The sequence below is a fragment of the Hyaena hyaena genome, unplaced genomic scaffold (genome assembly GCF_003009895.1).
Source record: "Hyaena hyaena isolate Hyena2069 unplaced genomic scaffold, ASM300989v1 scaffold_74, whole genome shotgun sequence".
Lineage (NCBI taxonomy): Eukaryota > Metazoa > Chordata > Mammalia > Carnivora > Hyaenidae > Hyaena > Hyaena hyaena.
The window spans coordinates 1,383,224-1,405,776 of NW_024080706.1; the positions used below are offsets into that span (position 1 = coordinate 1,383,224).

The window sequence follows — 22,553 nt, forward strand, 5'->3', positions numbered from 1 at the left end:
ATTATAATTCCCCACAGGTCCATTCTTCCAGGAAACATACTTAAGATGTTAACCTTCCAAATGCACTGCCATTATACACAGGTCAAGAAATGTTTAGATAAACCCTGAGTGGCAATGCTATAAGAAATACTTTTTTAAAAGTTTTAGAAATGTCAGTTGATTTATTCATTTTAAGCATTACTCATGTGACAGATAAAAAAAAAATAGAGCAAAAAAGATGAAAATGTTCCTGTCCCTGCTTTTGAGGAATTCACAAGGTCATGGGGAACAATAACAATATTTCTTCAGATTTTTATAGCTTTCAAATAATTTTCCCAATGATTTCCTCATTTGAAAATCAAGACAAATAGCCAACCTGGGAGATCTTGAAGTCTCTATCCTGTGTGTTGTGATAACGCCACCAGAAACCGGCCTGACCTGTGAAATGTTTCTTTTTTTAAATTTTCAATTTAAAAAAAATTTTTTTACTGGGGGGAAGAGGGAGGAAGCACTCAACTGGAGGAGGGGCAGAAAGAGAGATGGAAAGAGAGAGAATCTTAAACAGGCTCCACATTCAGCATGGAGCCTGATATGGGGCTCAATCCCATGACTCTGGGACCCTGACCCCAGCCGAAATCGAGAGTCAAGCACTCACTCCACTGACTGAGCCACCCAGGTGCCCCAGGGATGCTTCTGATACTGTCACGTTGCACAAATCCAGAAACAGGTTTTGGAGGATGACCTCTTAATGACAGGGATCAAACAACGTTCTCCAAATTCAAACACAACTGCAGGCAACAGCCGTGCCCTGGGAGGGAAGTCCCAGGAGTTAGGTTGGTGTAGAATGGGGCACAATGTAAAAAACATCAGGACAGTTTTGTAAATCATTAGTGCATTTGTTCCAAAGGAGCCTCTTCATGCTCTAGTTCACCTTAACTTTTATAAAGGACATCAGATCTGCCGAACACACTAGGATGAATGGTGACCCAAATGTGCAATTAATCCCTTCACGCTCCCATGTCGGACTCCAGGGGTTCACTGACAGGTCTCTATTCTACTTAATGAGCACTGCACTGCTGGGAGGGAGAATCAGGCCTACTGAGCTTCTCCTGAACCCCAGGAGTCGTTAGAAAGACTCTGGGGTGGGCTTTCTGGCAGGCTGCACCTTGAACTTGGCCTCCATTACAGCTAAACAGCCCAAAGAACTGTCAATTATTCCGTCTAGCCAATGACTCGGTGTCAGGTAGAAAGACATCTTCCTCAATGCCTGATACATTCTAGGTATCCAATAAATATTTGTTGAATGGATGAGTGAGTGAAGAGACAAACAAATGTAGAATCTTCTCCTAAATCCCCCCTTCAAAAGAGAATGGGGTGTTTTACTGGAGGCAAACTTGAAAACTGAACTGATTCAACCCAGTTCTCTGGGCTGTTAACACAGAGGCCACCAGGCTTGTGCTGGGCCTTCCTGAGAGAGGAGGCAATAAAAATAAAAATCATGGAGGCTTTCCAAGGTCTGCCTTATTCTCATTTGTAACCCACAGGCCATGTTTTACAAAAATACTGCTGAAACCGTAAGCACACGGAAGTGGTCTGCTAAGATTGAGCTGGCTTTGGTCCCTGTAGACCAAAAAGGTCTTGTGGGCGATCTCATCATTGGGTCTTGACCACCTGCTGGCAACTCTCAGGCTAAGTTGGATTCAAGGGTCTTTCCGATGAGATTCTCGGAAGAGAAGGTTATCAAGACCCATGATTCCCCTACCACCTCTATCATTTGAGTCTAAACCAAGACATTTGGTTATCCTGAGATAAACAATCTTCTCTAACTTTTCAAATTTTGTTGTTGTTGTTTTTCATAGCTTCAATGAAATTACCTCCCAAACAAGAAATATGGCCGCTGGTTCTTTCTTACCCAACTTGCCGAGCAAGATATGGAGTACATATAGTTGATCAATAAATAATCTTTTTTTTTTAATTTAAAGGAAAACTGGGGCACCTGGGTGGCTCAGTCAGCTAAGCATCCCACCCTTGATTTCAGCTCAGTCATGGTCTCGAGGTTTGTGGGATCGAGCCCCGTGTTGGGCTCTGTGCCAAGATTCTCTGTCTCCCTCTCTCTCTGCCCCTCCCCGACTAGTGCCCTCTCTCTCTCTCTCTAAATAAATAAATAAACATTTAAAAACAAACCAAAAAACTTAAAGAAAAAAACTTATAAAAGCGACCTATCTACATTAAGTAAATATGGATAAGAGAAAAGGAAATCTTAACCTTAAACTTTACTACTTTGCTCCAGCCATTTAGGTATGAACACAGCCCCGAACCTCTCCAACTTTTCCGCTGGACTCACGCCTCCCCCTCAAAGGAAAAGAAAGTTGATCAGTACTGTTCACTCCCTTCTCTGGGGATAGGCCCATCCTTACGGGCAAAAATAAGGGCAGGGAGAGAAGTCTCCGCAGTAACTTGTCTAGATGGCTGCGATTCCAGGCAATAAAATGGTGTGAGCTTTTAGCTTTTTGAGGTAAGGTTCTTTCCAGCAAGTGATACTAACTTGTTAAACAGGTGAGACAATGTGGATATGCAACAACATAATTTATTGCATGCATTCACTTGACAAGACTCAGTGGGAGAAGAAACAAGCAGGACAGGGACTCTGGTGTATGCAGTCCCATGTGTCTAAAGCACAACGTCTTCCCAAAGCCCTTCTCTGACCTCCGGCAATAAAATGAGCTAGCTAGACCACATGTTGCTTTGTGTCCATTTCTCCTTTATTTGCATGTGGTTTTTCTCACCATCGTGTCATTAGACGGACATTGTGGCCATGAGTGTGGGAACGGGGTACGGGCCATGTACTGTTTAGCCTCATTTGGACTCTCTTCTTTTTGGTTAAACTTCATTTGCACTCTTTGCTCATATACCAGGGAAGAGCAAACACTGCAGTTTTCTTTTTCGTGTTTTGAATGTCCCTCCCACAGGCTTAGGGACCTGCATGTATTTGACATAATTTATTGGCTTCACACATTCTATTTCAACTATTCAACCCTGAAGCTTTGTCTTTCTCCTAAGCTCTAGACTTCTCCTTTGATTTCCCACTCCGATCCCCACTGGTCATGGCCACAGTGGGTGGCCGGAGAGTGAAAGCTACTGAGTAACCTCACAAATACTCTGATGCTTCCCCTTGCACTTAAAACTCCATGAAGATTTGATATTCTACTACCATATATGACATCTGTGTTTGTCTTATGCAAACAATGCCTTAAGTCACTGTATAATAATCTGTGGTAGTCTCATACAGATACTGTCTTTAACTGCTATCCAGCTAATTTAACATCCTCCTTCCCATCTTTAAGGAAAACTGATATGCCAGGGAGATGTGTCAAGTTTATCTTGTGGTTCCATCTTCCCTTCACACAATCTAAAACCTTCCTAAGGGACAGAAGGCCCAGGCTGAGAAGTAAGTAATCAATTGTTTCATTGCTGGCATTCAAAATTTGACATTTACGTTTTTGACCCTTCTTGATAGACGCTGAAGATACATGATGCATGTATCTTGAAAAATTCTTGAATTTTGCTGGAGCCGGAATGAGACTTATGAGCATGAGTTTCTAGGCCAGTGGCTGGAAGCAGGTCCCTTAGACAGGGAGAGGGGCCTGGCCAGCAGCCAGCATGCACACCGTAGCTTGGCGTTCTTATTCTCCAGTTGTCAGGCTCTCAGTTGTTGGGCAAGGAAACTCAAGAAGGTCAAAGGGTTACAGCATATCTTCCCAGCTTTCTCTCCAGCCCCGACATATAATAAATACCTCTAAGCTAAGCCATTTGGCTTATACACCAATGCTATCATTAGATTCAAGTCACTTCTTTATTCAAAGCCCTGCAATGACTTCCCATGACACTGAGGGTAAAATCCACATTCTCTATCATGGCCTACAAGGCCCTATGTGAAATGGCCCCTGCCTACCTCTCTGGCTTCATTCCTTCACATTCTCACTTCTGATAGATAGCAGGGCTTTATCTACTCTGGCCCCCGTGGTCAATGCCCCACACACACACCTGGCTTTGCACTGGCTGTCCCCTCTGCCTCTGGCTTTCCTCCCTGACTTTAGCTGGGGCTCTCCCAAGTGTACCTGCTCACAGGCACCTTCCCTGGCCACCTTCTCAGAGAAAAGCTTCCCTAGCACTCTGAAGCCCCCTGCTCTGCTTTCTTTTTTACAGCTCTCATCACTCTCTCCCATCACCTAAGGTATTTTACGTTCCTCTGTTTCATGTCGCCTCCCTGTCTAGAGAGTAAGCACCCTGGAGATGGGAATCTTGTCTCTGCAGATATGCAGTGAGCATCTGCTACGTGAACGGAAGCTACACGAACCTCCACTTTAGCCAACCTTGAATTATTGTCAGCCACGCTGCCAAAGGCCCGCGTGCCCCCAAGCAACCTCAAACGCAACGACAATCCACTCGGGACCAACCTGAAGCATTAAAGCAGTACGTGTCATACTGCGAGGTGTTGGATGTGAGGATGTACACCCCCGTGTTGTTCGCGGCACAGATGGAGTTGGGGTGGATCCGGGGGATCACCACGTGTCCTTCTATGAACCCGTACCTGCAAGAGACAAGAAGAGGTCACCCACCTGCAAGGCTGTGATGGGGACTTCATAACCGCCATCAACTGACATCTCACACGCTGCACTGCTTCCCTCAATTCACCCCTGGGGATGCCAGAGGTTTCAACAACTGAGTTGCGTGAAATCCAAAAACAGCAGCAAAGGGAGAAGGAAGGGGATCAACACAGCTGATTTGATTTAAGCTCTATACAGAGCCTTACAAAAGAAAGACGCATGAAAGAGAAACCTGGTTTCAAATGAAATACGTGGGCAGCAGCGTCAAGTCCGTTCAAACATGCGGAGGGAAGCCCGAGCCACGGAGAGGGCAGAACGGACCACTTTATGATGGGAGATCCACTCTGGCTCTCCATTACCTTCACATCTTCCAGGAAATACATATCACCAGCTCCCGCAGGACAGGACTAGGTGGCTCTTCACTGCAGCCCAGGAATGTCCAAACAGCCTTATTTCCTGGCCCCTCCTCTTCCTTCCCCACCTCACCTTTTCCTGTGATTCCCTTGCTCCAGACTCTATTACTGCAAACACAAAGCCTTATTTATAGGCTAGAAACACAGTACATTTTGCCTCACGAGCATCCCGGGCATAATTTCATTGCCAGTGGAAGTAAATTGAATGTCATTAAAATGGGAGTAATAGTGATCAAGTAAGTAGATAGTGGTGCCTCATTTAGCTCAGGAATTTTCCAGAGGCAGCACAGTCAGAGAAGCGCATCAGCCCCCTCTGCCCCCACCAGGATGTTTCCAGGAGCAGGGGAGCAGATCCGAGCCGGAGGCCCCTTTGGATACGACAGACAGCACCTGGCCTCTTGTGTCCGCATCGTGGAAGCTAAATACTGCACGATCTCTCCGGAATAGAAGGTGCCTCAAAACGAGATGTGGGGCTGGGAAGGAGGTGGAGGCAGGGATAGGGCAAAGAGGAAGAGGTTAAATCCAGCAAGTTTCGGAAATCGCAACGCTGGCTAAACTGCTCAGCGTAGATCCTTTTCATCTTTCCTGCCAGAGGCAACAGCACATGGTGCATCCATCGCCTTCCCAGACCCACGAAACTGCTGCGAAACTGAAATGTGCAAGCACACAGAACTCATTAGGTCTATGTTGCAACTGTAGCGCATGACTAATTCCCCATCTGAAAGGACAGACTGGTTTCTCCAAACTCCCGAGCTTGGTGGGCAGAGAGAGAGCAATTAAATGTTAATAGGTTTCCATATATCTGGGAAAGGCTACTAATCAGGGTGGGGCACACAGAAGAGAGCGGCTGCTAAGGTTTTATGGGAGCCTCGGAGACTCGCCACCTGTCCTGTGGCAGGTATCTGATTCGGAGCAAAATTATGGAAATACGTTTTGCAACACTTACTACCTGCTATGGGTGGAAGGATAGGTTTCTTAGGCCCCTTTGGTTTTCTTTCTTTTTCATTTTAAATTAAAAAAGATTTGGATGTTTATTTTTGAAAGAGAGAGAGCGCACAGAGGAGGGGCACAGAGAGAGAGGGAGACAGAGGATCTGAAATGGGCTCTGTGTTAACATTGCTGAGCCCCACTCGGGGCTCGAACTCATGAACTGTGAGATCACAACCTGAGCCAGAAGTCGGATGTTTCACCGACTCAGCCACCCAGGTGCCCCTTTCTCCCTCCCTCCCTTCCTTCCTTCTAAATTAACAATATCCCTGGTGAGCCTACTCCCCACCCCACCCCCATCACATTTGGGAGATCTGTGGAATACCGACATTCTAGAATCTGCATTCCCTCTGTAAGTTATTCCTGAGTCCTTGCCACATCACGCCCCCACTGCCACCTCTATGTGTCCCACCCTTAACATTTAAATGTGTGTATACTGGCCCAGCAGGTTGCCATTCACAGGGAGGAAAGAAATGCTCAACAAATCCATGCACATTGCTTCCGCCCCCTTGCAGTCCGCCCTTGGGGAGGGTCGTTAAATTCTGGCCCTGGGCTCAGGCGAAGCAGCACCACTGGGGTCTGGACTCCTCCCCGTGTACAACGTGGCCCTGGGGAGAGCTGTCCCACTTCTCCAAGCCCCAGTGGCTTCATCCAGAAAGCGGAGTAATAGGATCGACCCAGGGTGTGGTCTGAGGATTGAGGGGATGTGGGCGAGTGAGCAGCAGGGCGCCCAACCTCCAAGTGCACTAGATAGCTAGTGGGGGCCGGAAGAACTTCTCTAGTTTTCAGCAGATGGGAACAGTTCTGTGTCTCCTAAGTATGTCTTGCCTGTATTTCACAATCAAAAGTCAGCTTAGTAAGTCTACTCTTTTTAGGCTACTGGCCTAGTCAGGGCTGTGTTTAAACAATTAGCCTTGGGAACAGAATAAATGGATCTGCTAATTGGCCTTTCTGCACTGTGGCCTGCAGCTGGGGTTTGGGAGATAGCAAAGTTTCTCCCTTGCTCCGCTCCTTCCCTCTTCTCCCAGACCTCGCTCTGAACACACACAGACGACTGTGCACATCTGCCCTTTCTTTCAGAGCTGTACTGCTCCGTAGAACTTTCTGCGACAATGGAAAAGTGCTATAATCTGTGCTGTCCAGTACAGCAGGTACTAATCATCTGTAGCTAGCCGCGCACTCGAATGTCGAATGTCGACCGTGCCGCCGAGGAACCAACGTTTAATTTTATTTAATGGTCGTTAAGGGTAACCTGCCACGTGTGGTGAGTGGCTACCTTATCAGTGCAGTTTTGGAGTAAAGATTTTCCTTTTCAACAGAAGAGTCTCTGCTACCTCCAAATGTGGGTGCGTCACGCTGTAGCCAAAGACGTGGATGGGCGTATGTAACTCACATCTCATGGCTTGGGTAAAGACTTCTGCTGCTTGACTTTTGTAAAGCAGATTGTGTTTGTATGTGTGCGTGTATGATGAGAAAGAGGAAGCGTGTTACCTAATGACACACATTGTGAAAACAGGGGGAGGCTGCCGGCTGGGTGGTGACTTCAGAGCAGTTGTCCACGCTACCCAGAGCTCTTCTAGTGAAAACAAAACAAACCACTTCACCGTGGCTGTCACCACTGCCGGCTCTTAATGTGCCCCACTCACCACAGGGCCATTGAAAACTCAAAACCAGGAGGCCACTGCCTGCTGTGACCGTCCTGCAGCAGAAGGGTCACGGAGCACCGTGATGTCCTGTACGAGGTCCCTCAAGAGGCCTTCTGGGTCCCTCTGACCACTTCCCACTCGTGTGTAATAACGAATCTTAATAATCGTCATGCTCAATTATTTACGGTCTCAAACCAGAGCAACACAGAAGAGAAACAAACAAACGAGAGACAGAGAGAGAGAGGGAGAAAAAGACAGAAGAGAGACTGAGAGAGGGAGTTATTTGAAAAACCTTGCTTTGAGCCAAGTCTGCAGAGCCAAGACTCCACCAGGCACGTATTTATTTTAAACACTGTTATTTGGTTTACGTTTTCTTGTGGTCCCGACAATGATATTGCACGCTTCTTCAAAGTGGGGAGAGCGCTGTGGAAGCACTTTTGGCAAGAGGATTCCAACCGTTGACCCTTAATGGCCCCCTTTGGGCAACCCCACCATGAGTCACAAAGGTGTCTTTAGCCAGCTTTAAACTCCAGTTGCCTTACAGGTTTCAGGTTGACGTGGCCAAATTAATAGGTGGGGCCCACCCTTCTGGCAACCGTCCATCCATCATCCGTCAGGGAGGAGCCTCCCGGTTCTAAGCCCCACCCCCCCCCTTGCCTCTCACCTGCAGGTCTCAAACCCGACGCTCAGGGCTTTCTCCATCTGGGTCATGGTGGGCAGGGTACTGTTAAAAGCCTTGCAGAGGTCAGCAGCCTCCGTCTTCGAGATGCTGTAGCGGCCGTTTTTCTCCACGTGGAACACACCTGCGTATCGGCAGGTTATGTTCAAATCTGTGGATAAGACAGAAATGTTAGATGCTTCTGCATACATTCCTGGGAAGGGTAAGAAGTTTGTTTTAGGGTAGATTCATTAAAAAGACTCATTTAGGGGGTGCCTGGGTGGCTCAGTCGGTAAGGCATCCAACTCTCGGTTTTGGCTCAGGTCATGATCTCACGGTTCATGAGTTTGAGTCCCACTTAAGGCTCTGTGCTGACGGTACAGAACCTGCTTGGGATTCTCTCTCTCTCTCCCTCTCTTTTAAAATAAATAAATAAACTTAAAAAAAGACATTTATAAAACCTCTCTGCTGGCCAGAGCCTTCCACATTCACACAGCGTTCCAAAGCCCCACATGTTCAGCTCAACGCTGAGATCAGATACAGTAAAGCAGGGTCACTCTGACTTTCTCTCCATCAATTGCTTTACCACCAAATTTTTAAAAAGCATAGGATTTCTTTCTGATTATGAAAGTAATATAACTTGTAGAAAATCGACAAAATTCAGGGAAGTAATGAAGGAAAAGCAAGGCCACCACTAAGAAAATTACTGCCAACAGTTTAAATATGTTGCTGTATCTTCTTTCAGTTTTCTGAGTGTGTGTGTGTGTGCGCACGTGCGCGCATATGCTTGTGTATATACTTATGTACTTACATAGTGAACATGGTACTAAATACACAGTTTTTGATTTGGTGGCCTTTTTTCCCACTTAATCCTATACTATGAGCATTTTCCCACGACCATGTGGTATTGCTCCCATAATTTACAACCTCTAGTGGCCTCTTGCTGTACCCAGAATAAATGTCCTTATCATGGCTGATAAGACCTACATGAGCTGGCTCCTGTCTCCCTCTCTAACCTTGTGTAGCTCACTCTGCTCCAGCCATGAAGCTTGCCTTCAGCTCCTTTGGACATTCTGAGCTCTTTGCCACCTTAGAATACTTTTATCTGCCATCCCTCTGTCTGAAATGTTCTGTCCTTAGATCATGGCCTTCTGTGTTTTGGCTCCACGTCACCCTCACTTCCCTGAACACTGTTATCCGACCCACGGTGTCTCCCTCACTCACCCTGCCCTTGTGCCTCCACGGCAACTTGTTTATTTATTTGTGTATTTATTCTTATCCATCCACCCTTCCTGTGATGGAAGCCCCCCCAAAAGCAAAACATTTTCTCTGTTTATAGTGTTTCTTTAATTCTCACAACAGTGTGACAGAGAGTAGATGTTCAACCAATATTTACTGAATGAATAAATGACTCATTGAAACTTCCTAAGAAACACACTCAACATGTTGACAGATAGAGCCAAGATCAGTTGCTGCCTCCCAAGAGTCCGTGACATTCAAAATGAAGCCCAACGGCTATCAACCGGTTAAGGAATTATTGAACCTGTGAGCTTTTGTGGATTTTGCAGACATTAACCTAAACTCTCAATAAGGAGCTAAAAAATTATCTGACTCTACCTGATCCTGTGTAACCATCTCAAAAGGCTTCCGACCCCTTCATAGAAAACCCATTATTTCTCGAGGACTGTATTATCCCCGATAAACTCCAACCCAGAAAGGTTAAGTCATTGAAACTGTCCCGGTGAAGCATTCTTCCTCGAGCCTCAAGGGCAGTCCTTTCCTAAGGAAGCTTACCTTAGGAAGCTTACCTTCCTCGGCGCCTACCGCATGGTGGCCCACATGCCAGGCCAGGCACCACATCACTAGTCAGGAGCCCGGTCTGGCTTCAGACAAAACTGACTTTAACTCAGACCCCACCTCTCACTTGGCCTGCTCCAGAGGTGGTCAGAAGATGCCGTGTGTTTATTAATGAGAAAGTTGAGTCTCAGAGAAGTGAGCTACCCCAGGAAGCGAACATTTCTGTCTAGAGCCTGTGGTTGACTTCCTGAATCTCAGCTGCTTTGGTCTATGGTTCTGAGCCGGTAGCCAGGGGAGGGGGAGGGGGAGGCCTGTTCCTGCAGTGTCCCCGGGCCCCCAGCACCTTTGGGGTTCCGTGTCACATCATCTTCCACGGACCCTGACAGGTGAACCATATGTATGTCTGTAGTGCTTATAGGCGAAGAAACTGAAGCTCAGGAAACAGAAACAACTTCCTGAAGTTGCCCAGCTATTATGAGGCAGAGCTGGGATCCTATCTCAGGTCTGGGTCACACCCAACCCCCCTCCAAACACTTCGCTGCGTGCCCTGGGATTCCTTCGTATCCCTGGAGCAAGCCTGGGCTCTACGGGGGAGAGGCACCCCTACACGATTAGTACATGAGGACTAAGATAGGGTTAGCATTACTGCGCTGGATGGACAGCAAGCGCTTTCTCCTTTCTAAGCAGGAAGCAGGCACCAACCACCCACCAACGGTGTCTGGAGATCGCAAAATGAGATGATGAGAGAGAGAACCATAACATTTCCGTATGACTTTCCGGACCCTGAAAATACTAAAAGAAGAAACAAGAAATGAAGCTTTGAAAAGACATCAGCAGGGGCACCTGGATGGCTTAGTCGGTTAAGCGTCCGACTTTCGCTTAGGTCATGATCTCACGGTTCGTGGGTTCGAGCCCCGTGTCGGGCTCTGTGCTGACTGCCAGCTCAGAGCCTGGAGCCTATTTCAGAGTCTGTGTCTCCCTCTCTCTCTAACCCTCCTCTGTTCACGCTGTCTCTCTCTCTCTCCTAGAAATAAATTAAAAAAAAAAAAAAGAAAGAAAAGACATCAGCCGATATCAATCGCTCCTCTCTCTCTCTCTTTCTGTATCATTAGGCCGTAGGTTCTTTTTAAAAGCATCAGAACTAACTGGAATGGAGAGTTGTGTTTTCGTGTGGTTAATTGTCCTTCTGGAGCCACGCACACTTGGCTGATGAGGCAGGAACACAGAGGAGGGAAATGCACGAGGCCCTTTTGAAATATTGTTTGTTCTCACTGACATTTTCAGCTTTGGCCTTTGTCAGCCCATCTGCACACCGGGGAAACCGGGGTGTCGGCCCTTCCGGCAGCTCTCCCTGGCTAGTCTACAAAAGTAAAACACAGCCTCCCAACCAACTCCTAGGAGGTAAGGCTGCCGGGGGAGGCCTCCGCAGATGCCAGGAGAGGCGACTGCCCGGCAGCGCATAGCCAGGTGGCCGCTGTCACCCCCAGGTTAAAAATAAGCCACCACGGATGATGGTTTGGAGCTGAATGGCAGTTTCTGTCGTATTAAAATTAATTCTAGTTTGCCACCTGGCATCCAGAACATGCAAATGCAAAAGGAACTGAGACTTTTGAATAAAATGCCTTGAGTTCCATATGCAGCGGCCGGCCTGACCGGCCAGACAATACGCGCATACACAGTGGGAGCCTGTCTACACGGCTGAGTGCAGGAAGTGCACGTGGTTGCGTGCGCCTGTCCTTCCAGCCACGACAGGGGGAAACAGGTAAACTCAGCCTTCAGCCATCCTCGACTAGGAGGCATCCACAGGCCTGCCACACAGCAAGGATCGGCAAAGGGCCGCCACGAGCATGAAGAAATCCTGTGCAGACTGGAGGTTCCTCGGCTTCCATTTACCTTCATCTAACAGACGAGGTCCTGCTGCTAATGCTGATGGATTTTAGCTGCCGAGGGATGGTGCCCGAAACTTCACAGCAAGGCAACTCTCCCTGTGAGGGCTTACAGTCCTTCCCCTCTGGGTCCCTCTGACCTTAAAAGGAACTAAGCTGTCAGGGCTGTGTATCCTTTAATAATTTATGAAGACTTTCCAACAGGCTTCCTTAACACTTATGCAAACCCAAATTATGACTCCAAAGGATACTGATAATACCAACAGCAACAACAGTAGCAAATATGCATTGTGCACTCAAATATATGCCAGACGCTCCTCTAAACACTTCACAAGCGCTAACTCAATTTTATCCTTAAAACAACCTACGATGTAGGTAATAGCCCTGCTTTCCAGATATAGAAACTGAGGTACAGAGAAGGGAGGAAACATGGCCAGGTTCACAGGGCCAGTAATGATGGAGCTGGGATTCAAATCCAGCTAGTCTGATACCACGCATCCACGGACTTGACCCCTAGGCTGCTACTCCCAACCCCGATTTAGGTAACGTTTTTTGTTTTTTTTTTATTTTTTTTTTATGTTTTATTTGTTTCTAGGAGAGAGAAAGAGACACCGTGAGCAGGGGAGGGTCAGAGAGAGAGGGAGACACAGACTGAAACAGGCTCCAGGCTCTGAGCTGGCAGTCAGCACAGAGCCCGACACGGGGCTTGAACCCACGAACCGGGAGATCATGACCTAAGCGAAAGTCGGATGCTGAACCGACTAAGCCACCCAGGCGCCCCCCGATTTAGGTAACTTTTTATGACCTCTCAGCCTCCCCAGTACATAGCTGAGAGTATTTCCAAGGTTTAAGCAAGGTTAAGAGCAAGGCTGAAGTGTGGGTAGCCGTGGGTCACAGATCCCCAGACAGGGCACCAGTCAGTGGCCGTGGCATTGACCACACTATAAACATAGAAGCAGCACTTCCCAGATGTGTGTGCGTCTCTCCTGAAAAATTGAGACTTCTGTGATTAGGGATCTGTTATGACTCAAAAGGCTAATACTGAATGTCCAATTTTATCTCTCAAATAAATGTTTCCAACTGAAAAGAAGTCAAGAATGTTTTCCGTTGAACCCTCTGGTCTCCAGTAAATTTCCTGTATCGTGTAATAAATAAACTGTCCCAAGTCCCTCCCTCTGAGAGACCCAACAGGCAACAGTAACTATTCAAGGCCACTTCCAGATTCAGGGAAGAGCCTCTCTGAAGGGAGAAATGCCACCCAAGCCACCAGAATGCTCATTACTATAGGAGGGTCAGAGGGGTCATGGAGTCCGGCACCCAGAGAGCTCATCACCCACAGGGGAATAAGTATGAGTCCCTTTCTTGTCTAACGTACTCCCTGGCACCAGACTCACAAGCAGGCTGGTAGTTCAGCTTATTGATGACCCTCCCACAGCTGGCTTTAAATCCTGACATAGTCACTCACTCCAGGTTATAAGGCTGGCTAGTTCCTTCCCCTCTCTGACACTCTGTCTTCTCCTCCATGGGTTGACAATACCAACCCTTCAGGGTTTGATACGGTGTTTGGCACTTACTTAGAATCAATGGTATTGCATACCTATTAGTCGCTTATATACATCAGCCAATTGAATTCTCACAAAAATGTTACGAAGGAGGTACTATTGCTAAACCCATTTTAGAGATAAGGAAACTGAGGCACAAATAGGTTCAATAACTTGTCCCTGGTCATCCAAATGAGAAAGGCAGGGATCTAACCACTGTGCTTTGCTGCCAATGATGCAGGGCTCTGGGATCAATCCATTCTTGTTTGGATAAATCCTACCTGACCCATAACACCATTAATCTTACCTATATTTTCCACTAAGCTACAGATCAAGGAAAATAGGTCTCGCTAGTAAAATCGGCCCCAACACATTTTAAAACCTTGCCAAATGAGATTGCAAGGCTGGAGATGAATAACTCCTTGGTTTGCCCCAGTCTCTCCCTAAGTGGTAGAAAAATCACACCATCTGCTGAGTAGAGCATTGTGTAATGTTCCCTAGCTTGCTATCAGCCACATGTCCACTTCCTGAGAGGTGAGTGGGGACTGAGGTGGTCACACAGCTCCCTAGTGATAGAGCTGAGTGATAAGAGCCTTTCCATCCAGATCCACCAGCTGGTCTTGGGGATGGGGGAGTTGGGGGGGGGGCATCTATAAACCTGTGAAATTGTGTGCAAGCCTATGTGTGTATGTGTATCTATGTGTGCAAGTGTGTGCGTGTGTGTGTGTGTGTGTGTGTTGAGTTGTTTGGGTGGAACAGCATCCCCAGGTTCCATTAGTTTCTCAAAGAAGTCTACGACATCAATGGGTAAAGAATAACAAGAAACTATTATCTTCAGGGTCTCTTCAGTAATGAAAGAGTCCAGGATTCTGGAATTTTGGAACTTCCTTGTGGGCTTATGACAGCAGGGACTGTGTTTCTCCCTCATCACTGTGTCCCCAGTACCCAGCACAACCCTGCACAGAGTAGGCACATGTTGAACAAATGAATGAATGAATAAATAAATGAGTGAATACTCTATGGCGCCCTCAACACTCAGGACAAGTAGACTTGGGAGGTGCGAAAAGAAGAGCTCTCAAGTCCATTCCCCACATGACATGGGAAGACTCACCAGCTGGGCCTTGTTGAGAATTCCCTGTTGGACACTTAAAATGTCTTCAACACGACGCATCTGCTTCTGAGAGCCTTTGCTATTCTCCCCAGAAGCCAATGTTTCAAGAGACCAGCTTTCAGTTTTGGAACTGGCTTGGTCTAAGTTTTGTCTACAATGGCATCCTGTCATAGGGCCATTTCTGAGGTCAGGTCTCCTGAGAGAGGGTGACAGCCCTGCTGTGTCCTGGGTGAAGGCCACCAGAAGGCAGCCCACAGTCATCCTGTGCCCAGAGACTCTTGGTTCTACAAACCAGACTTCTGCAGATGGTCCCAAATGAACTAATTTATTCTCTATCATGAGCCACCCAGATGTGCCTGGTCCCTTTTGTCGTTTCCCCCGGAGGGATAAGCTAGAATAGGATTTCTTTTCTACTGATGTGGTCCCAGAGTTGGCTATGTGTCTGGGGAAGTTGCTTTCTCTCGAAGTTAGGAATAGGGCCAGTTGCTGAGACCCGAAGCCTTGTGCCGTTCCCACGGCCATGCAGAGGACTGCCAGCAGTGGGCCAGCGCGGGCACTGGGCCATGTGACATTTCGCCATTTACACCTCAGAATTCATGTAATTCTCACCACAATCCTGTGCGGTTGGCACACTCCGTTTTAGGCAGGAGGTAACTGATTCATTGAGAAGACATGGTAACCGCAGCTCACCAGCAGGGGCTGGGTTTCGTTCGGACTGGGTGGTCCAGCTGATGACACTGAGGTGTGACTGGCACCCTGTGCATGGGCCAGATGCTAGGACTCTGGGAAGCCACTGTCCTCTGTGTGGTTTTTAAAGTGCAGAGAGGCAAGCACTAAAAGAGAGCTCTGGAAAGAGGAATTTGAGCTTCTGGGGTATTATTTTAAAATCAGAGGTCCCTTGATTCGGGGCCCTAAGGCTCAGAAGCCCTCCCTAATGGAACACCCACCCTCCCCCTGGGGAGAAGATTCGGAGGTCTCCATGTTCACTGAATTTCCCCAACAGCAGGCTGCTTACCTCTTTCTGATTCTACCCGTGCTTGTCCCATGATCCCCTTGGGAGCTGAGAATCCAGCCCGAGTGACAGCCTCAGGTTTCCCATGCCTTTCACAGCCTCTGGCCCAACCAGGCAGGGCAAATGAAGAGAGGATCCCGGGACTCAGGGTTGGCCCAGGGCTGGTTCACCAGACCACAGGCTCTCCTTGTACCATTCTGAGGACGTCTCCTGCCCAGCCCAGAAATCTCAACCGACCAAACAAACACCAGGCCAATCAAGCAGGGAGCATGGCCCTCCAGACTGATGGCAGTCACCTCCTTTGGGCTCCAGGGAGTGATTGGCATGCAAGCCTCCCGGGCACTGGCAGCTGCATTTTCATAGTGTTTGTCATGAAAAAGCCAGGATTCTGTTTCTGTCTTCTGATTTGCTGAGCTCATGTCTAAAAAAAGACTGCACAACTCACAAACCTAACTGAACTGATTCTGATAGAAGCAGGCAGAGAAAAGGGCGTTTTTTAAAAGGCATTATGGCGAATTGGTCATCTGTGCTTAAAGACAGGTGGGGCAGCAGACAGCTTCCAACCAAATTCTCTTGGGACACAAGTGCAAACGGAATCCAGAATGACTGAGCAGAGTCCCCCCAGCGAGCTGTGAGAAAAGCAGGGCCTCAGGGGTCCATAACTGCTAGATGGCTGACTCCTAGTCCAGTGCTCTTACTCCTGAATTCCTTTTATAAGAGGCCTGAGCAAGTTGTTCCCAATAAAACCACAACCCACTGTCTCAATAGGACATGAAGAAACCGTTCTGTTGTTCATTTCTTTGACTGTTTGATGTCTTCAAAGCCCACGAGTTTCCATCCGGGACTCTCCTAGCTCTGAGAGCCCCTGCTGCCACTCAGGCCCGCCAGGCCAGAAGGCTGGCCACCTTCCCGCTGCCCCCACATCACCCTCCCCCATCCCCTGATGCCCATGTGATGGGCGCCGGGTGAAAGGATCTATTGTTCAGGATCCATATCTGAATGAGGCCAAAATCACACTCAGTGGCCGAATCGCCTTTGGCTGCCCAGTGCAGAGCATGAGTCTTGGGTGACTCAGTCTCTCCCGGAATTGCCCCGGAGGTGGGTGAGGGTTTAATGAGCAGAGAAAATAGTCATCCACTATTATACCCAGAGAATTTCCTCCAGAATGTGTCCTGGGCTGCTTTCAACTGAGCTATTCATCTCTTGGCACTCAGAAAGGAAACGCACCCCAACTTCTTGGCGTCTGGCTGCACCCCCTGACCTTTTAGCCTCTTGTCCATGGAACATAGAGCCCAGCATGGCAGCCAACATGAACCAACGGGGGCCCATTATGGCTGCTCCGTCAGGGACGAGTCCAAGGGGGCCCTCGGCCACTACCCTGGACTCACCCAACGGAGCTCTTGGGTTGTTTCCCCAGCCTGAAGTAAGACCTCACCCCTGCCTCCTCGTGGGGTGACGGGAAGGGGTGGAGAGAGCCTCTTTAGGTTCCCACCCGATCCTGGATCCCACATGGTCTTTCCAGCAAAGGACAGGGTGTGCCCCAGACCTGTCATCTCACTGTACATCTCTGGAAAGTCAAGTGGCCTTTGGTGAACGAGTCTCCAGGAAGAGAGAAAGAGAGAAACCACAGTGTGTACACCTGCATGTTGCCATGGCGATCAGGAAACACTCGGGTCTGGCCTTGAAACCCGTGTTTTCTTCTTTTTTGATCATATCAGTTTAGCAGATTTGACTAGCACAAACCCAGGATGTGGTAAATGAAATGAAAAAGCATCTCAGGGGCCCACATGGGGTTTTTCCTGTTGCAAGTAGGAAAAAAAAGGGGGGTCCCACTATGGTAACTAGATTGGTTTTTCCTGGTGCAGTGACAATTACAGCAGCAGCACCTCATTCTTGTACAGCCTTCGCTCAGGTTTGTCACCTGTACTTTGAAGAACGGGCTGACTTTATTTAGTGCGAGGGAAGTACTTCAACGAATGTGAGACAGACCGAGACTGTCACTCACAGGTGGCAGCTGCGTTTCAGGGTGGTTAGTGGGTCACTGACACCCTGGTGAGCTAGGGGCCCCCCTTTGGGACGAGGAACTGGCTCTAGCCTAAGTCCTGTTAATTATAAGCCGCATGACCTTGAGTAATTCACTCCAGCCCCCAGGTTCACACCTCGCCTTCTTACCTCCCAGGACGAAATAAACAGTTAGGGAACACTTGGCGCTGGTGGGAGGAAAGGGGGAGGAGCGATACGCACACCTGGGACAGTATTAAACTCTCAGATAGCTTCTCGAAAATCCAATATTAATTAAGACCGCGTTTGGGCTGCAAGCCCAGCAGAGCAGACAGATCAAAGTGTAAGCAAGCCTCCATAATCTTGCCACGTGGGTGGTTTCCTTCTCCAATTACAAAGCATTTCCACACCCCAAAGCAGCTCTGTGAGGCCCATCGGGTAGATACCGTGGACCCATTTTACAGATGAAGAAACCAAGGAACAAGAGATCCACAGACGCAAAGTTCTACAGACTTTGAATAACATCCAGACCTCAGCTCAGGTTTTCAAGGTCTTCTCGTTCCCCCCATTATTGGTGGCGCTGCCCTCTGCATCTTGGGTTGTTACCGAGCAAAGGGGAAAGGTGGGTGCTCAGAGAGTAGAGTGACGGTTTTCAGGCCCCTCCCCACCATGCTGTTTGAGGCAGAACCACAATATTTTGGGCAGGTCACGGCAAAGCTGTCCCAGTGGGAGCTGGAGTGAAGCACCCCAGACCTCGTTCTTACCCAGCCCCCCCCACACCCCACCACTGGTCCTGACACCCTGCATAGTGCTTTCTAGCAGGCTCAGTGGAACACTCTGGAAACCACCACGGTACAGGCCAGTCACGGCAATGGCAATCACTTAGCAAGGCCTGCAACGTGCCAGGGCTCCAAAGCATTTGGAGCCTTAAGAGGGTTAGTCACTCCTCGTGATAGCTATGGAAACAGAGTCCGGCGTTAAGTACTTAGCACAGCGCTCCCAGCTCCCAGGCTGCAGCCCCAGTGAAATGCAAATGTGTAAAAATGCTTTACAAGGGACACAGGCTTAGCATGATTATTTTTGTATTTCCTCCCTCCATCTCAAGTATAAAATTACCTTGCAACTTAAAGTTCTCCCGAAAATTGTCCCTAGTCCTCTCCTATAGCGAGGAGGCAGCAAAGTCTGAATTTCTAATCCTATTCTAGAGGGACAAGGCTGGGTAACAATGCACTTGGCAAGATGTATAGAGTCAGACACTGAGGTGAGGCTGTTGTCCTTCAAGATAGAGGCACCCTGGGGCGCCTGGGTGGCTTAGTCGGTTAAGCATCTGACTTTCGCTTAGGTCATGATCTTGCGGGTCGTGGGTTCGAGCCCGGCGTCGGGCTCTGTGCTGACTGCCAGCTCAGAGCCTGGAGCCTGTTTCAGAGTCTGTGACTCCCTCTCTCTCTGACCCTCCCCTGTTCACGCTGTCTCNTTCAGAGTCTGTGACTCCCTCTCTCTCTGACCCTCCCCTGTTCACGCTGTCTCTCTCTCTCTCCTAGAAATAAATAAAACATTAAAAAAAAAAAAAAGATAGAGGCACCCAGATGGAGGGGAACAAGACCGCCAGGCCCACAGAGTCCAACATTACCACAGTCCACACAGTACCTCCGACTTTGACTCTACTTCCTCCCGCCTATCTCTTTCAGCATCTTCTCCAGGATAAACGAAAGGTTCCGGAGTTTAGAGAGCTGCTATTCTGAGTCACACACTAGTCCAGGGGCTGTAAGAGATTTCACACATGTGATTCCCCAGAGCACCTTGGAGAGGTCAAGTCATCATCCCCATTTTGCAGATGAAGTAAGTGAGGCTCAGAGCACAAATGACCCCAACATCCCACCGCTGAAGCAGCAGGGGCAGGAGGCCAGCCCGGGGATGACACCTGGTCTCTGACGTGAGTCAGTCCAGACTGTTCACCAAAGCCACGCCTCTCTTCTTGGGGCACAAAGACTGTCACCCCGGAGGCTTGAAATGCCAGTGCACTGTGGGGTGTGGCTGGGACACTGAAGATCCTATAGTTCCTACTGCTGGGCCTCTGGCTGGCCTGCCAGTAATATTAACACTAATTTAGCACCTACTGTGTGCCGGGATCTGTGCTAGATGCTTCGCACTGATTGTCTCATTTGATCCCCACAAGAAATATATGAGGTGCATGCTATTATTAGCATCAAGCCATATTGCAGATAAGACAACTGAGGTCCAGAGGGGTTAAGACACCTGTCCGCGGTTGTACGGGCAGCAGATCAGGCAGCCGGGCCCCTTCTCTCTTAGCTGCCACACACAAATGCCTCTCTCACGGCTTAACTTCAGGAAGTTCCAGGCGGGTTTCAGGGTGATACCTCCTGCCAGACGGTTTGAGCGTCATTGGGTTAATATTTGCTAGTGCCATGCAAATAGAGCTGGTGAGTGAGGGCTGTTACTACCCCCTCCTCCAGGAGGGTAGTTAATGGACCAAATGAGAAGGGAAAAATTCCACAGAAAAGTCGGTCCTGCCCTGGGACGTAGGAAGCCTGTGCCCTAGACGGAGCTGGCCATCTCAGGGCCACAGGCAGAGGGCAAGCTTGATGAACGGACTGAACTCCTGCCTGGTCTGCTCTTCCCACGACGGTGGGCGTCTGATTCAGATACCCCTTAGCCTGATGATTTCACCTCCCTCCCTCTCAGCACCCTCACGACACCACCGCAATCTGTAGGAAGGACGATGCCGATCATACTCCGATGGGCACCAGGTGCCTTGCTGTCCCCAGTGGCCTCCTTCCTTGTCACTCAAAAAATCTTACCCGAATGCAACTGAGTGAGCATGCAAGTTTTTCCAGGAATAGCCGTGAGTTTGCTGCAGTTTGTGTGAAAGGAAAGGGATTTGTAAGCCGTGGCACTTGGTTGCCAATAGCCCTGTTCTTACAATTCATTTACAACCAATCCTGACCAGCAGTGGATTGAGACAATAAGATCATGTGTCTGGATGACTCCCATTCTTCAAGCACATCAGCAGGGAAGAGATGTAGCCGGGAAAGTATTTATCTGCAAACACAAGTATTCCAAGTGGCTAAGATCAGTTCTGATTTCCACTGGTATCAAATTCGGAGGCCTCAGATATCATCGATTCACATTTTCATGACTCAAACTCTCTTTTCTCATTCTCTCTGTCTCTGTGCTAAAGAGAAGCGGCACGTGGGTGTGTCTGCGCATGCACGCTCACACAAGCGGCAGACTCTCCTTCCCAGTCCGAGAACCCTACTACTGTTTATTCCTCAGATGCTTTCAAGACTAATGCGAATGTTCCAAAGCAGAAGCCCTATGGCAGGAAAGGCTGGATTGTGGGCATGGTTTTAAAAATCTGGGCCAAAAGATTTCCAGGATCAGTACAGTTGCAATTGCCCCGTGAGCTAATAGCTTGTAATTCACACCCTTTCCTGGGCTTTCAAACTGTGAAATCTCATCTGGGACAACAGATGCCAGTCTTGAATGCCAGGTTCCAGAGAACTCATTTCTGACAAGCTTTTCAATCCGACTCAAGCCACGGGGTTTGGACCAAAATCTTTACCATTTCATGTTTAGCTATGATGGGCCAAACATAACTTCCTGCTTTTAAGGAACATGGCTCCTGCACAGGCTTGAAAATGGAGGAAGTAACAAATGACACTTCTGGGAAGTTGCCCAAGTTAATAAGACTTGATTTTCCTTAAAATAAATGGCCACCGGCCACGGCAAGAGACCAGACTTGGTGAAGGCCCGGGTCCCTTTCACGATGGATATTTGAGAAGTGCTCTGAAAACATCAGGGTGAGGACAAGTGAGCCTCTTCCTATGGAATCCCGGCCTCCAATGTCACCATTAGTATCCCCAGGGCATGGTGCAAGGTGCCCATTCAAAACGCCTTCTAGAAGATACAAGTGTTGTGTACCAGACATGACAGCTGGGAGCTAGGGAGACATAAAAGGTTCCTCCCATCAAAGAGCTTCCCCTCTAGTGTGGGGAGGCAGATACTATACAGGTAAATGATTAATATATAAACAAGGCAATTTCGGGTACTAGGAGAGCCTCATAGGCAATAAAAGAGGGTTCTATGATAGAGAATGACGGGGGCTGCTTTGCCAGACAGTCTGTGCAGTCTGACACTTTTCTGTAAACTTATGGACATATTTTACTCATTCATTATGGGGATTTCGGTGTGCCTGGATACCCAGCAAAAGGAAATTGTTCCCCTTCCGCACACAGATAAAATCAAATTGGGAATTCGTCTTTGCCTTCCAGGGTCCCTAGGATTTGGGCTTAGTAAGGTACACAGGGGACCCTTTGAAAGCAAAGACGCCGGCAACCGAATGACCTGGTTTCTGGGGTAAGAGTTCTATTGGGGTGCAGAGCTGGTGGAAGTGGGGTGCACCTGTTCCTGCCAGGGCTTGGCCTCAACTTCATGGAGGCAAATCAAACGGAAGGATGGAGCAGCTGGGAGGTGCCTACTCACAGCCATCTGTGGCCATCTCCTGGCCAGCCGGCGTCTTGGGCACCCTCCCTGTAGAGGTATGGGGAACCCGTGCTGGAGCACCTTACCCTTGATCCTGTCCGATGGCATAGTGGCCATGCTCAAAGCCTTTCACCTCAGGAACGCCTGGCTCCAAGTCCCGGCGTGGGCTCTTAAGGAATGTTAGGCTCGCCATTTCTTTGCTAGTAGAAGGAAGGCAATGCCTACCTCATGGGGGGCTTTTAAGGATTAAATGAAGAAAAGCGCCTGAAACACTTAGCAAAGGAGCTGGCACCCAGCCGAGTGCCTGGTGCTCGGTCAGCATGAGCCAGTTTTCGTAAAGATTCAAGTGTATTTAAGATAGCTCAAATATGAAGTGCCTCGTACTCTGACTGGACTCTTGATTAACTAGCCA

At 48.5% G+C, this 22,553-nt stretch overlaps 1 protein-coding gene across 4 annotated transcripts in view; it reads right to left on the reverse strand.

The window, feature by feature from the left end:
• CD44 (CD44 molecule (Indian blood group)) overlaps window positions 1-22,553 on the reverse strand; it is an 89,581-nt gene that overhangs the window by 45,484 nt on the left and 21,544 nt on the right. For all 4 annotated transcript variants that reach the window (XM_039233343.1, XM_039233344.1, XM_039233345.1 and 1 more), the window contains exons 2-3: window positions 8,297-8,462; window positions 4,437-4,570 (exon numbers count right to left, since the gene is read on the reverse strand). In XM_039233343.1, coding sequence (XP_039089274.1) covers window positions 4,437-4,570; window positions 8,297-8,462 — 300 coding nt within the window. The remainder of the gene's footprint in view (window positions 1-4,436; window positions 4,571-8,296; window positions 8,463-22,553) is intronic.